Source organism: Eretmochelys imbricata, chromosome 17, assembly GCF_965152235.1.
Source record: "Eretmochelys imbricata isolate rEreImb1 chromosome 17, rEreImb1.hap1, whole genome shotgun sequence".
NCBI lineage: Eukaryota > Metazoa > Chordata > Testudines > Cheloniidae > Eretmochelys > Eretmochelys imbricata.
The window spans coordinates 7,715,596-7,732,481 of NC_135588.1; the positions used below are offsets into that span (position 1 = coordinate 7,715,596).

The 16,886-nt window shown below is 42.6% G+C and overlaps 1 protein-coding gene across 9 annotated transcripts in view; it reads left to right on the plus strand.

Moving 5' to 3' along the window:
- Positions 1-16,886, plus strand: part of AATF (apoptosis antagonizing transcription factor) — a 117,499-nt gene that overhangs the window by 43,032 nt on the left and 57,581 nt on the right. For 8 of the 9 annotated variants that reach the window (XR_013348255.1, XR_013348256.1, XR_013348259.1 and 5 more), the window contains exons 9-11: positions 8,426-8,493; positions 12,303-12,383; positions 15,849-15,920. Coding sequence is in view for 2 of the 9 variants with exons in the window: in XM_077836631.1 (XP_077692757.1) it covers positions 8,426-8,493; positions 12,303-12,383; positions 15,849-15,920 (221 nt within the window). In the remaining 7 variants the exon portion in view is untranslated. The remainder of the gene's footprint in view (positions 1-8,425; positions 8,494-12,302; positions 12,384-15,848; positions 15,921-16,886) is intronic. The other variant, XM_077836630.1, reaches the window with a different exon arrangement.

Sequence of the window (16,886 nt, forward strand, 5' to 3'; positions counted from 1 at the left end):
GAGAAGACTGCTAATAGCTGACGTACCTAACACAGTGTCTACCTACACAGACACTGCATCACCCTAACGACATGGACATAAGCCCTACGCCTCTCGTGAAGGTAGCATTGTTATGTTGGTGTAGTAGGGCACTTACATCGGTGGGACACGGCTGTAGGGTGTGCACTGATATAGTTAGGTCAACGTAAACTGCCTTATGTTGGCCTAAATGTGTAGTGTAGACCAAACCTGAATGCTAACGTGCACAGGTCTAGCCATTGACCACAGTAAAGGTCACCACCTGGCAGCAAAAGCAAATAACGTTCATGTGGATGACTTTATTCCACTCCTTCATAGCTAGAAAATGTGCGTCTGGCCTCCAGATTGCTGCTGTTTTGGGACAGGCGGGGGGCATTTAGGCGGGCTGCAGCACTATTGCTCTTACTGACGAATGGAACTTTGTGGTGGTCATTTAAAAGGACAGTTTTGTTCCCTTGCTAAGGGGAGAATGAGTTGGGAGGTGGTGGTGGGTGGATAAAAACAAATTATTCAAATCAAAGCCTTTTACTGCTGATATTGCTTAACTCCAATTCTGTCTTCACACATCAGGGCTTAATGCTGATAGTGATTTACTTACACTTCCTAGTTAATAATTAGACATTGGGAGACACCATAGATCACTCCTAATGGAATATATGGGGTCTGATGAGAGTTTTCTGTTTTGACTAATAAATTTTAGCTGGAATCACCAGGCTTAATGAAATATTACGGCTTTGGAAGTGTTTTAGGTCTTGTGCTGAAAAAATAGTGTTACTTTATTCAGTAAATGAATTGATCATTCATTGTGTATCCTGAGCCCTACCTGGCTCTGGAGCATGGGCTGAATGCAAGACTGTGAACTAGAAAGTGGAAAAACTAATCAAATCCTTAAAGACCAGAGGCAGCCAGGCAGGTCTACGCTGACTTTTTCAGTGGTAGCCTCTGGCTACATCCACTTTGATTTTAGTCACCATTGTTAGCATGATTTATAACTTCGGCTTTAAGACTCACACTATTTAGATGTAATAAGATGCTTCGTGGTTTTTATTTCCATTTCCTAATTTCCCTCCTGTCCCTGATTTTTTCCCCCTTCCCCTCCTCTCTATCCCCCACAACCTCTTGAATCTTGCAGTTGCCCTGCACTGAAAGAACATTTCACCTTCAGTTCCCAGGTGAAGAAAACACGTCTTTCTTGACTGACGGCTGAACTGCTTATGGACCTGTTGGCTCATGGGTGCTGCTCCAGTTTACAAGCTTTAGTCTCCTCCTGTTGTTGCATGCAACTTTCCCTTGTTAACACTAATGAGAGGGATTCTCTGTAGTGCAGAATAATAGACCCCAAAGGGATAAAAAGATGTCCGCTTTGCTCTGACAGCAAGTGCTCTTATGCAGTTAATTTATGGAAGAGCCACACCCCCGTGACCAGTGTCCTAACTGCTGCAGAGTGCAGATTCTCTTGTCCTCGATGCTCACACTGCAGCACGTTAGCGGTCCTGTCTACCGAGCATCTGTGGCCAGAGCTCCGATGGAGGGATCCATCTCACTCACCACCATGCCAAAAATTCCATTAAAAGCCTGCAGGAACAACTGCACCTCGTGCTGTCTATCTTGGGGGTAGCTGCAGCTGCACCTTTTAGCCACCAAACTCTGGATTTGGTGAGCCACCAGAGGGAGGGGTTCCCTCTGCTGCAGATGTCTTGCTGCACAGGTTTTGAGTTTAACTCAGGATGTGACAGCAGAAGTAATCCAGCTGATCTTGCCTGTCATGACAAAGGCACCTCCTCAGATATTCAGGTCCTAGACCGCTCAGAGATGTATAGATTGTACCTACTGCCTTGTACTGTACCCTGAAGCAAAGGGGTAGCTAGTGCAAGGGGTTGCATAGGAATGATACATACTCACAGTCACCCATCCCAGTTAGGAGGCAAGCAACGGTGTTCTGTGCCACAGAAGCTCCTTATAGAGTGCCCTGCAGTAATGCAGTCTGGAGTGAATGTTGATTAGATACACTGTGGTCACAGTGGTGCCATTAATCCATTCTAGATTCAGGAAGACATTTCCCTCTTGAGATTGCGTAGGTTCAGTGCAAACATAGAGAGTCCAGATGGATGTCTGAGGGTTGGCACTGTACCTTTTAGCAAAGCAACACAGTAGAGCCGGGGTTCTCAAACGTCATTGTTTCGCGACCCGCTTCTGAGAACAAAAATTACTGACCCCAGGAGGAGGGACCGAAGCCTGAGCCCGCCCAAGCCCCGCTGCCCCAGGGTGGGTGTGTGTGTGGGGGGGGACCCAAAGCCCAAGGGCTTCAGCCCTAGGCAGGGGGCCTGTAACCTGAGCCCCGCCACCTAGGGCTGAAGTCCTTGGGCTTTGGCTCCGGCCCTGGGTAGAGGGTCTCGGGTTTTGGCCCCAGCAAGTCCAAGCCAGCCCTGGCAACTCCATTAAAATGTGGTTGCGACCAGCTTCGGGGTCCCAACCCACAGTTTGAGAATCGCTGCAGTAGAGCATAGAGATACGGCAACTTCGGGAACTATTTTTTTCTTATGTATATTAGCAATCAAACAATGACGGAACCATTGCGGAAGATGTGTTGATAGATAATTGGACTATCGCCTTGTGTTTATGTACCATGTACCGGGATGCAGACAGCCTTCTGCAAGTTAGCATTTGTAATGAAAACGTAAATACTTTAGAGGCAAGGCATTTGTAGTTAAAGTTTTGACTAGTGGAGTCCGTTCTAAATAGATCTTGGATTTCTGATGTTTCGGAAACTCTTCCTGCCTGAGATTCGTCAACGTAGTGACACGTGTATTTATCCTCCAAGAGCTTGTGTTCATATGTAAACATGCCTTTTAGGATCCTAATTTGGAACAAAGGCGTCTCCACAGATGTATTCAGAGCTCAGTGCAAGTTTAAATAATAAGTAATTTAGAAGTTAGCATGCACATTGGGCAGGTAATGAATAGAATATATATTGTGTGTGTGTCTCATGAATCCGATTGATGGGATCCTGTCAACGCTTTCAAAGCTTCTACCATAAATTGCTTGCCTTTCTTACCTTGATGCTCTTAGGATATCCACAATGCAGTCACACATGTACTCGCGTGTACTTGACGTGTTCTAACTACAGTGAGGGTCTGTAATTTATCAAAGATGTTCATCTTGGGGATTCTTACCCCACCACTTGCTTCTGGCAGTGTTCTAGCCAGGATACTGAGCTAGGTGGACCAGTGTTTTAATCCAGTATGATACTCTCAAGGGGCAGTATCATCATGAATGGGTAATGATGGGACCCCTATAGAATGTAGATGATTTTACAGTGAAATAGGTTACACCTGCAGTAGTTGATTAACCTAAAATAACTCACTAGTTTGTACCACTGCTTGTGTCTGTGCTGCTGGGAGCTGTTCCTCAAGCATTTGGAGTAAAAAAATAAATATGGGGAATGTGTAGAAAAGATATGATAAAGTAGATGTGTGTATTTACATAATTGCATATTTCGTATAGTGTTTTAGGGGTGGGTACTGTTAATGTGCATAAGAAGGCTTTTGCAATTCTCTTCTCTCACTGTCAGGATAAATCATCCCCCAAGGGCCAGTTCCCTGCAATACAAACTAAGGTTGTCTTAAACAGTGCCCTTGTGATGTATTTATGATCGATATTCCCTGTTTGCATATGGGGAAACCTGAGCCACAAAGAGGTTAGGTGACTTTCCCAAGGTTGTACAGTGAGTTGGTGTCAGAGTTGGGACTAGAACCCAGGTTGCGTAACTCGCTCCCCATACTTTATCCACTCGTCTGTGTTGCTCCCCAGTTGTATGGCGTTGCAGTTATTTGTACTTCTGTGTGCTGGAAAGGACAATGTCCATATAAGCATTTTCCAGGCTGTGGGTAAGTGGATACTGTACGTGAGGAAGGAATCGTGAATTTTCATAGTAGTAAGTGGAGAAGGGACGGAACAGGAAAACTGCCTTTTATTCTTCAAAGCTGCTGATTGCATTACTGGGCTGCAGTATCCCAATCTCTGCCAGCACTACCCTATAGCTTTCCCTATGCACTTGTGTCAAAGAACCAAGATAAGTGTGGATGGTGAACATACCGTTGCTGGAATAGGAAGAAACCACTGGAACGTAGCCACACCATTTCTTCCTGTTTTTAAAACTCTCCCTCCCACCTTGCTTCTGACAGAATATTGACTAGAAACCAAGATCCCATTTTTGCTTAGCCTTAAGGGCAGCCGTTTACAGAGAAGCAGAGTTACACAGGTTTACTGTGTCGTATGTCTGTGTAACACTGGATTTGGATCTTGTATTTAGCTGCCAGAAGTGACTGTGATGAAGTGGGAGAGATAAACTGATAGATTGTGTGCCAGAAAGATGTTGGGAATCAATCAGATAAACGGGGCAGAGAAATAGCTTGCTGTTTTCTAGTGATAATAAACCAGTGGCCTCTGGTCCCTGCATTTTTAAATGTAATTGCTGTGGAAATAATCTCCCAATATAAGCAAATGAAAAAACATCACGGGAGGTGTTCTTAATTGAGCTTGAGTTGCCTTTTCTCTTTCGCAATAAAATGTGTGACTTTTGAAGGTGGGGGTACAAAGCTTCCTTTTGTTGTTTAATTCTCTACTTTATTTAAAAGAAAAAAAACCCTCAGGAGATATTTATTGGTAAATGTTGGTAAACATTAATTTCACTGTATACATACAAACTGATACAGAAATATTTCCATCGATGAAAATAGAAATTCACAGATGGCCAAAGTAAGAAAAACGCTGCTTGAGAACTTTAGAATTTGATTTAAGACTATTTGCTTTGTATATTTTGACATGTGAAGTTGACAAATTTGTGTTTTAATGGTTATCAAGCTTTAACTTTTTGAATCTCTATATCTGCTGTCATTAAATAATGTCTGACTACCCTCCATAATTTTCCACAACTGTTCAAATTTAAATGATCAAAAATGCTAAAAATAAACATACATTATTATCCATCAAAATTATATATATATATAAAAAAATCAAAGAATGCCAAGTCTATTTAGATCACTTTTTTTGAGGGGGGGGCGAAGAGGGGGTGTTTTTCACCTGCTTATTTCAGTGATTTGCTCATACTGTTGGAATCCCCATAGTGCATTAGTTTCTTACACAGAGCAATACTTGAGGACATCTTTTAATGTCACAGCTGTGCAGAGGTGATTGGAAGCAGAGTCTAAGGCAGGCTGTTGTAAATTGCAGTGTTTGGATGTGGAGGGGAGTGTACTAAGCTGTAGCTCCATCTCTTTGGTGTTGCATCATGGTTGCACAATTCTTGCCCCCAGAGTTCTGAGGGCCAGCTGGGGTCAGGTATGTTCTCATTCTTTCACCTTGCCTGCATGTACTCCTTGGGCAGGGTAAGTGTTGCATCCAGCACTGTGACTTCTCCCCACCTTACGCTCAAGGGCTTTGGGGGGCAGTGATTGAAATGAATGGAAATCTTTCTGTTGATTGTTATGGTACCTCAGTTAGCCACTGGACTCCAGCTATGCCTGTTGTGCAGAAGAACAAGGCAGGGGAAGCCCTCCTTAGACATCTTTGTGAAAGACAAAAAGACTGATTCTTCAGTTTCTTTTGAGTTTCAAATGCCATTTGAGATGCGGCCTGTTTTATTAATTTAGATGGAATATATGGGACAGAGATGTTAACATAAGCCAGTCGCTGTCCATCATTAAACAGTGTTAAACAAGGTCTGGGGTTTGGTATACAGAAACCTCAGCCTGTTTAGTACCGTGGTGCAAACACCAGTAAAAATCCTTTCAACTTTTTATTAAAAATACAGAAAAGAACAAAAAGAGTTAAAGCATTTGGAAGGTTAAGTGTTGATTAAGACTTTCATTTTAACATTTCTTGTTTCCTTTCCCATTAACTGGAGAGAGTTTTAGAAGGAACCCCCCCCCCCCCCCTTGTCTGACAGTCTCTTAGATGGTATCAAAGATGGTGATATCTGTCCTTTTGGGGAAAAAAGAAGACGTTAGTTGAGATGAGCTGCAGCTGTTGTTAAAGTCTGATCCCATTTCATTTCAGGTGGTGTTGGGGATTCTGTTGGAGCTGGTAGGGGTGGTGATGTCATCTTGATACCTCTCTTCGGCCAAACTGGTCAGGGTGTCCCTCAGGATGAGGACAAAGATGGTCCAAGGTCCCAGTAGACAGTGGGGGTGACAGACAGGATGGTAAAGCTTGCATCAGTAGTTTCCATCTGTTCTTTCTATTTCCCCCCCAAAGTGTCCTCCTTTATGAACCCAAAAAGAGAGCGATGGGTAGAATAGCTCATCCCCTCATTATTTTGTCCACCAATTGGGCCTAATATCTGACACTCCAATTTTGATTCATTAATTTCTGGTTCCACATCTTCTGTTTTTAACCAAGCATGATTTTAACATAGTCCTTGAACCATCTAAGTAGGCCCTTTTGTTGACAGTCTGTCTCCTTTTCCCATCCATATTTGTTATAGGTTATTGTGACATCTTATGAACTTTCACATACTTTTTACGGTTAAGTGCAAATTAGAGTAAATTTGTAGGTTCACAACAGGAACTCTGTCACCATGAATGAAACAGTGACATTTTGGGAAGTCTGCAACTTGGGAGGTCATGTTGTATTTATTTTTGTTCTGTACGCAAGCTATACAGCATATAATATCTAGCTCGTGGTGTTAAACAGACATTGGTCAGGTATCCCAGAAGGCTGTATGCGACACCCTACTGACTGAGGAAGATGCACAGATAAAACCCAACCTTTTCCCCAGAACTTGGAAAGGAAATAGGAAGGTCTGTTTTAGCATCTGGACGCCGGCTGTAAAGCATTCTGCCTTGCTGCTCCTCAGAGCAAACGTGATTGCCTTACCAGGGTGTGACTCTTATTTTGTGTAGTTGTTTTTTTTTTTTTTTTAAATGTTAGGAGAGGCAAGTGGGATTACGGGGCAGAGGTATCAGTGCAGCCCCTGAAATATAGCCCTCAAAACACCCACTGTTAATGGAAGCAGTGTACGTAATTCCCCTCAGCCTCTGAAAATTCAGCCTCTTTTGTGCCTCCCAGAGACCAAAGAACCTGCAGGTCAGTGGAGTGCTACCTCAGCCATTCACCCTGTCTGCTCTGTTGAGGGAAGAGAGGCCATATTCCATTTGTAAGGCTTCTTTCTAGCTAAGGCGCTTGGAAGGATCTGAGCGTAACATTCCATTGTAGAATCACCACTTTTTCTGCAGTTCCACCCCCCCCCCTTTTTTTTTTTAACTGCCAAAAGCCACTCAGTATCGTGCTTTCAGTTCAGACAGTGGGACCCCCTCCGAGATCACTGCTCATTGTAAATTATGGAGGCATTGTGTAGCCAGATGTTGCAATACACTGGTCTCATGGAGGAAAGTGGAGTCTGAGGGAAGTTGCTTGTCATATTGGACCAAGTTGTCGAAGTGGGTGCAATTCTGTTCAAGACAATACTTGCAACGGGATTAGATGAAATAAAAATGGGGTATGTGCAGGTAGAAGTAAACTTCCTGTCTTAGGCATGTTTTTACATATTTACCTAGTATAAGGGGCAAATAAACACTCACTCACTCCTCTGAAGCATCTGAAACTGACCGACAGGTTGCCCTACACACTATAGGTCTTATTTTGTATGACAGTTCCTGTGCTCCCATGAGCTGCACCTTTGTACACCACCTAGGACTACACTGTTTGTATTATGAGAATGCCTACTTCACTCTTTAAGCTCCCCTAAGAAATGGTGCTGAATTCTCAAGGATGGCTTTGCATTTTCAGTTACTGCCCAGCGCTGGCTGATCCACCACCATCCCACCCATTTAGACGTAAGATCATCAGTTCTTCGTACCATTGGTGGGAGACTAACGTTTGATCCAGTGTGTTACAGCATCCTTCCCCTCTATATCTGCCTGACGTTCTCAGCTGATACAGATGGGTCGGGCTAAACTAATCATAAAATGATGAAGGGAATGCTGCACTAGTCATTGATCCATCTGAAATTAACTGTAGCACAATAAGTCTTCCTAATGGCCTTCAGTTATGTGCTCCAGTCATGGGTTTTTTTTCTTTTCTAAAGAAGGGGTTAACATGAATTCACCTGCTCTTTTGCCACTGGGTTTTGTTTTATCGATTGTACTTTTTTCAGAGGCATCCTTGCCATGTCACTCAAAATTCCTGCTGTCTTGTAAAGCTAGCTGGGGCTAAGAAAACAGTAATGCCTTTGGTATGTGGACAGGGTTTCTCAAAAAAAAAAAAAAATAATAATAATAATAATAATTAAGGCAGCGAGGCGCACAAATTCTACCTAAATTCCTGAGGCTCCTTTGAAAATCTCAAACTCAGTGCTGACCTGTGTTTAATGTGCTTTTACATTTGGTCATTCTCTTCCCTCCTCCAGCTCCTTCGAGAACTTATAGAACGGAAAACCAGTTCACTGGACCCCAACGATCAGGTGGCCATGGGCAGGTAAGCGATGAGCTGTAGCTGTCTATATTCTGTGTTAACTAGCTTCACCCTACAGCCACTTAGATTCCATGGGTGTAAAACTTCCCAAAAGTTCCCAATCCTGCTTCTTTATGTGTGACGGGTTCCCCCTGGGGTGCCACCTGGAACTGGGGTACCACTGAGCCCTCTGAACCGCCAGCCTGGGCTCCCTCTCTCACTGTGCTGTTGTGAAAAGCTGCAGACCCACTTCCAGTTCTAAACTTTCACCAGCATTCACACAGGTAGGGACACACCCAGCTGCAGTTACATGCAGGCTCTTTGACTAGCCACTTCACGAACCAACAGTAGAAAGGCTAAAGCCAAGGTAACTCTCAGCTCCCCAGGCACCCCCCCTCTCCCCACCACCTGGAGCATAAACCCAAAATTATACCATCTTGCACTGCACAGGGAACTGTACAGCACAAGCTCATAGAGTTCACCCCCCACTCCTCAGTGTGGAGAGGAATATGCAACAGCCTTTGCCCCCAGAGCTACAATTTCTCATGCATTTCACTCCAACTCATTGGTTTAGATAAAGCAAAAACAAGTTTATTAACTACACAAGATAGATTTTAAGTTATTATAAGCGATAGCAAACAGATCAAAGCAGATTACCTAGTAAATAAACAAAAACGCCAACTAAGTCTAAGATACTAGAAAGATAGGATACGAATTAGCAAATTCTCACCCTAGCTGATGATACAAGCAGGCTGCAGATTCTTAAGGCACCATCTACACTTCCTTTGCAGCTTGTTTCATATACAGGCTAGAAATCCCTTCTGCCTGGGTCCAGCACTTCCCATAATTGAGTCTTTGTTCCTCAGCTGTTTCCAGGAGTCGTCTTTTGTGAGGAGTGAAGAACCACCAATGATGTCACTCCCTGCCTTATATAGCTTTAGCATATGGCGGGAACCCTTTGTCCCAAACCTCAGTTTGTGGAAAAACACTGACATCCCAAGATGGAGTCCAGAGTCATGTGGCCTGGTCACAGGCCTTGGCACACCTTGCTGAGTCATAGCGGCCATTACTTACAGGCCATCTGGAGCCTTCTCAGGAAGGCTCACCAGGTGATGGATAAATTTCTCCTAAGACCTGTTGTTTTCCCTAATGGCTCATTGCCCTGAATAGGCCCTTCCCCACCCACAATCTAGACTGAAAGCATCTTGCCTAGTGGGCATCACTCAGGCGTAACTACATTTGAAATACATAGTCCATGTTCATAACTTCAGAAACAAAAATGATACATGCATACAAATAGGATAATCCTATTCAGTAAATCATAACTTTTCCAATGACACCTCACATGACTTATCTTGTACAAAATGCATCATAATTATGCCATAATCGTGTCATGTAATAATAACACTATGAAGAATATGGGATGCAGTGTTACAGTGTGGTTTTGCCACTGATCTCATGGAGAGCAGTTGGGTGTAATAACAAGATGATTGGTTAAAAGCAATGGCATAATATCAGCTAGGCAGGGTATTCCCAGTGAGGACTCTGTGGCTCTGGACCACATTGCCAGAACTTGTATTTGCTGGCCTTCATGTTACAAGGCCCCACTGGTTTGCCAAACTTGGAGAGGTAAGGGGGCTTGATGGGGGCGGGGGGAGGAGAGAGGAGGAGGCTGGGTTATGCTGGACTGAGAAATGTTGCTGGGATGTTAGGTAAGAGCAGCAGCTCTTGTACTGAGCTTGTAACAAGTCTTGTAAAAAATTTCGGAACTATTGAATTCAGCTGTTGGTGCAGCACCTAGAGGAATGGTTATAAATAAATAAAACTGATAAATCACCCTAATAATAAGTAATGGCTTAAAGATGATGCCTGAAAGCATTATTACTCTTTTGCAGCCAGACTTATTTCTTTTCAAAGCCCCCTGCACTCTTTCTCGCTTTCAAGACTTGCTTTTCCTGTCTACCCCAAGTTTGGGGAAAAGAGTCTTGATGTACCCTGACAAATGTGCTCTAGATGAAGCGACAGCTCACTGGTGAAATTTGGGATCAGATTATGAACTGTGATTTGTCATCATATAAAGAATCAAACCTGCTGTATAGTGTGGGGTTCCCTTGTATGCACTTGCCCTGCTGTTTAAAAAAAAAAAAAAAAAAAAAGAGAGAAAAGGTACAGTACAATTAAAACAGCATACAGGAATGTTTCCTGGGTGCCAAAAATAAAATGTATGCTTTGCGGGAAGCTCTTATTTCTCACTCTAATTCTGTGGCTAGAAAATACAGAACATTCCAAAAACTACTTAATGAACAGTATACATTTAAATAGCCACAGGCCATAATTTAGAAAAGCATAAAAGGAAAGGAAAGCTGAAAATGATAGAATAGAATTCGCCACTGAAAAGTGATATGGGGATGTGTGTGTATGGGGGAGAGGAAGGGAAAATGCTTTGTGAAATTTTGTGTTGGTGAAATAACTTTGTCCATGTGAAATATGACTTGAATTTTAGTGCGGTAGGTCAAATTTATTTTGTGTATGTCTGGAATATTATGGAAAGCTATTCACTATAATTTAACGTGGCATAGCCAAAATTGCATTTAAGTGGTGATTACATTGTACATTTATCTGACTTTCCAATAAAATAGATTACAGTCATTAAGATTATATTAAGATTGCAGTAATTGGATTTTGCTAGATTTTTTCCCCTGATGTTGGGTTTTCATTGTATAAATCAGGTAGGATGATGCTTGTTTTTTTTTTTTTAAAAAAAATGTTTGTATCTAGTAGCAGTTTATTTCCCCCTATGGAAACTTCTTTGACTTGAGCAAGCTCTGTGTAAGGAATTGGACCCTCCCTTCTACAGAGTGATGGGGAATAAGCAGCACTTGTTGCTTTCCTTTTGTTTGTTTTTATTAAGAAATGCACTTACCATTAGGCAGTGGTTTTGGTGGGGGATTTGCCAGTTATTATAGTCAGAGGTAGTGGGAAAGAAACACTCGCTTGTAATTTTATATACGCTTTCCAAAAGCCTGGAAGGAAACTCATTCAAATGGAACTGTTGTATAACGTTAAATCTGTTTATGTAGTTAGTATAACCCTCCCCACTAAAAGAACCAGCTACATATGTAGCTTATGATAAATGGAGAAAGGTAAACAATCTATTCAACTGCGTGCTTTCTTTATACAAAATACAACTTATTGTAATAGCTGGGGGCGGGGGAGCAGTAATCCTTTAAGGGTTTTTACTGGCCTTAGCATTTCTGTTTGATGAAGAAAATCTTTTGAATTCTAAAGATTCTTTCTTTAAAAAAAAAAAAAATCATTAGCCAAGAAAGAATAAAAACATAGGGTCAGATTGTATCTGCTGTCACTTTTTCCTGCACATGGGATGTGAATTCCCACTGAATATTAATCATTACATCAAGACCAGGACAGCTTATCTGTCTCCCCCAGAATGGCTGGGGCTTCAGCCCCTGAGATCTACCAGAGTCCATGGTCATCTACACGTAGGCTCTAATGTTCCCTGTGCTCTCCTGTTTGTAGCTATGTACTCCTCCTCAGGGGTATTTCAGTACGTAGTATGGGGAGACTGGTGTGTGCTGTTGAAAACTAGGGCAGCGTTAGCTTGCGATAGGGTCCTGTACAGGGCTCAGGTGAAGGACAGTGCCACAGTTATTTAGGACACCAACTTTTGGGCGAAGAACAATGCTGTGGGCATTTGAGCTTTTCAAACTGCATTTCCATGGTTTTTGCCATTGTCACCTTGTGATTCTTCCTAAAAACTGGCCTGATCAAACAGCCCTAGCAATGATACGTAACCACCACTTTGGATTCCCCAGGCAGTGGCTGGCCATCCAGAAGTTACGAAGCAAAATACAGAAGAAAGTGGACCGAAAAGCCAGCAAAGGAAGGAAAATCCGGTGAGTGGCAGCTTCTTCAAACTACAGAGAAGAAACTCTTGTCTCACCAGTTGTAACCTGACTGCCCCGTTTTGGCACTGAAATGTGTTGCCAGACTTGTTTTGTCCTGGCAAGGTAGAAGATGTTGCTCTGAGACATGCCCGTTACGGGGGAGGGAGCTCTTAATGACTCTAGAACTAGTGATCAGTTGGCTATAATCAGAGCGGGAATTGCTCAAATCAGTCCTTACAAGAATGTTGCATTGGGCATAAAAAATGCCAGGGAGAGACTTTCAGAAATGCCTAAGAGATTGAGGGCCACAAGTCCCAATGAAAGTGAATGGGACTTGTGCTTCTAAATCCTTTAAGGCTAGATTTACAAAGGTATTTAGTTGCCTAAAGACGCAGATAGGTGCGTATGCCTGCGTTAGGCACCTAATTGCGGTAGACTTTCAATAGAGATGAGGTGAGTGAGGTAATATCTTTTAATAAACTTTCAATGGGAGTTAGGTGCCCATCCAGGTTAGGTGCTCTTGTAAGTCCCATTAGCCACCTATCTGCATTTTTAGGCACTTCAATTCTTTTGCAGATCTGGCCCTAAATTTTGTGACCTTTTCCTTCTAATGTTTGCATTTGCAAACTCTTCCAGGTTGTGTGGTGAGAATGGAAAGTGTGTAGAGGAGCTGGGGTTTGTTCCCCTTTGCAGAGCAGGTGCATTGCTCTTCCTGAGTTCAGAGCGACTACGTGATTTGTAGTGGAAGAGGTATTTGTAGCACGGAGGCACGCTGGAAAGCTGCACTGCTTCCTGAAAAATCTGCAACATTAACCATCCTTTTGTGAGTAAACTATAAATCTCGAGTTTAGATGGCATCTGATAGAAAGTCAGTGGAGTCAGTGTGGGTCAGGCCTGGCATAGCCATTTTTAAGATAGATGTCATAAGATAATTTATTAAAAGAGGGAAGAGCTACTTTGTTGGCCTGAAAAGCCTGTAATTATTGACTATCAATATTCTATTCTGTCAGCGTCACACATAATTGGATATATTCATGATTCAGTCAAAACTACTGACAACATCATACAACTGAGTCAGACTCATAAACCTTTAGGAATAATGGGGCAAGTCTCTCATTGTGTGTGATCTGTGCACTTCGGAATTCCTGAGAGATCAGAAATCCCTCCGTGTCCGTGGCTTGTTACATGTTAGCTACCTTTTTAAATAAGAGTTGCACTGACCCAGGGGGAAAATATTAATATATAGACGAGAAGAAAATATGTATTTGCTGATGTATGTGATTAATGTACCATTAAATCCTATCATCTTTCCAGGGCGGTCTAGTGGAGAGGGCTAGGAACCAGGCGGACTGGGTTCGATTTTTGGTTCTGCCACTGGGTCACTGTGTGTGTGTGTCTGTACTTGTGTGATTCACTAGGACTCTCTGCACTTCCATTTCCTCCTCTGCAGAACATGGATAAATATCACTTATCTTTTGTAAAGCACTTTGAGATCTGGGTGCGAAACATGTTATGTAAGCACTAAGTATTAATTGCTATCACTTATCATTGTAGTCCATCATCATATACTGCCTTTCCTGCTCCTTTCTGTGCTTTAAGGTGTTTGGATGAAGGGCCCTGTGTAAGTGTAAAAGGCTGCCGAGATTTCTCTAAGCATGTTTAGACGCGCCTGGCCTCTTAGCACTTCAGCGTGGGAGATGACTGCTATCCCCAGTTCACAGATGGGGAAACTGAGGTACCAAAGGGTGAGGTGAGACTTACCTAAGGTCACACAGTTAGTCTTGGCAGAAAAAGAACCCGGGAGTCTTGCCTCCCGAATCCCTTCTCTAACCCGCTAGACCATATCGCTTCCTGAGTGGATATCTATGAGTTATATATTTCTACTTGTCATGGAATAATTGTGCAGCTGTGACTTGAGATGGCTCACTGTGTCTAATTTAATTCTTAAAATCTGATAGACTGGGGTTTTGGAAGCTCACATTTTAAAAGTGTGAGAATAAGCAGAGCTGGGCAAACAATTAACGGTGGACAATTTATTAGCGTGATTAAGCCCTTTTTTCCAATTCACAAATTGTCCCTGAACATACTGTGATTTGTATGAATGCATTAATTGTTAATATCACTTAAGTGAACCCATAGAGTGAAATATGTTCTCTTATTTTATATTTCATCCTATTGACTTTTTGTTGTTCGTAGCATTTGTTTGCCCCAAGTCACGGTATTATTTCTGTTCCCTGATTGGGTGACTCTGCACCATTATAAGAGGGTGATTGCTTCTATGAGGAATGACAAAGACCCGTGTTTGTGCACAAAGGTCCATGTTCCAGGGTGAATGTGATTATTTTCATGAAGAGCCATTCTGCAATATTCATGCAAGCTAAAACTCTCTCTCCAGGGAGTGTTCCTGGATAAGAGAACAAAAAGGACTGTAAAGGTGCTCAAGTGGAAAGGTGGCTTGTGAATCCTTTTGCCTGCTATTCATCAAGATGTAAGAATAGGAATGACTTGGGTAAAGCGTTTTGAACTTAGGGAGCCAGCAGAACAGTTTACATAGAAAGCTGCTGGGTTGGAATCTCCTGCTCTAAAGACTAAGGGTGTAAAATCACTGGCCTGTTCTGAGTTCCTCTGTAGTCTGTTTAGATTTTATTAAGCAGCTCCCAGAGCATGAGGGGTGGACAGGCTTCTGCAAGTTTCTGACCTAGTGGGAAAAACAAACTGGGGATTGGGCTCTCACAGTTGCAGTGTATCCCTGGGAGGCAGCTTGTTCTAGCGGACAAGTAACTGGACTTGGAGTCAGGAGCTCTGCCACTGTGTGACTTTGGGCAAATCCCTTCACCTCTCTGTGCCTCTGTTGTTTCCTGCCCACGTCTTTGTCTGTCTGGTCTTTTTATATTGTAAATTGTCCAGGAGAGGGGCTTCCTATGTTTATATAGCTGCTAGAACAATGGAGCCTCAATCATGGCTGGAGCCTCTAGGTCCTACCATGGCAGATGATGATAATTAATGATGGGAGACTGGTATTGTGGGAAAGCCTCTCGTAATCTAACCCTGCTCCCACCAGTGGCTTTTTGTTTGGGCACTAGTACTAGAGTAACTAAGACACTATTAGGGGAGGAAGTTGCACACAGAGTCTTTGATTCGTCAGAGTTTTCTGTCTTGGAATAAAGCTCAGGTGCAAGTATACTGCTCAAGGACGCTGGAGTGTTTTCGCTTTTGGCTGTGACAAAAAGTGATTTGTTTATTATTGCTCATCCACTGTGTGGCATATTTATCATGTGACCTTTTTTTCCCCTCTTGTTAACGTTAGGAAGGGTGGAAAAACTACCGACTCGAAATAGGGTTTCATTAAGCATTAGCCACCAAGGGAGCCAGCGTTTCCATTTCGGAGACTGGGACATTTCAGTGCAGGCAATGCCATTTCCTTTTCTTTAATAGTTACTAATGTGCTGTCTGTTTATTTCCTGCCTTATTCAGGTATCATGTCCATAGCAAACTGGTGAGCTTCATGGCACCTATTGACCACTGTACAATGAATGATGATGCCAGGTGAGTAATAGATTAATTATGGTTCTCAAATGGCTTCATGACAGCATGATATTGACCTGTTCTTCAGTCTGTCGCCCTCTCCATTTCTTCTTATCAGTTAACCATTTGTCACTGGCATCATAGCCTGGGTGTCTTGGCCACATCTGTCCAGGCAATCTAGCTGAGCTTTCACTCCTGTAATTACTGTAAAACCAAACGAGAAGTTTCTATAAATCTTGATGCTGACTCCATGATTCCTGCTTTAAAAATCCCCCAGATTTTAAAATCTCTTCATTTTGGAGCATGATTATGGAAATAGAGAGCCAAATTCCCCATTGTCCATTGGCTGAAATCCCAGTTTAGAAAAATAATCAGTCCCTTTGCATCAGGAGTGGAGAGTTATACACTGTAGTCTTGTGAGTTTTACATAATATAAATGTACAGTACAGCTAACACCGAGACATAGTACCAAAAGAAGGAAATTCACTTAAAAGATCTAAATGATGTCTATTGTTTGTTCCTATTTAAATAATAAAAATGTCTATACAAGGCTGTAGAAGCCCTAGCACATTAATTAGTAAAGAAAAACAAAACAAAACAGTGTAACTATGAGCTTGACTGCTGGTAAGTGTTTTTGTGGGAGGGAGGTGGGCGTAATTTTCCAATGGGCGTATTTATGTTGCTTGAGAGATGCCTTTCTTCAGGTTCCTCACACAGGCATTTGATCTTAACAGTTAGAGAGATGCCCATTGTACGTCCATCTGTCTGGAATATGGCAATCACGCTTGTGCGGTTCCTAGTCAGGATCCTTTTGGATAGAGTTGTGGGAGTAATGTGTAGTGGTCAGGGGTCCCTAGAGGTGTCAATAGGTGCCAGTAGTGACCTGGAAAAGGCTGCTTTGTGGTAACTGGTACAGAAGTTGAATATTGCTCTGTTTTGAACACATTAGGACCCCATTTCTCTGAACAGTGTGACTGGCTGTTTGGA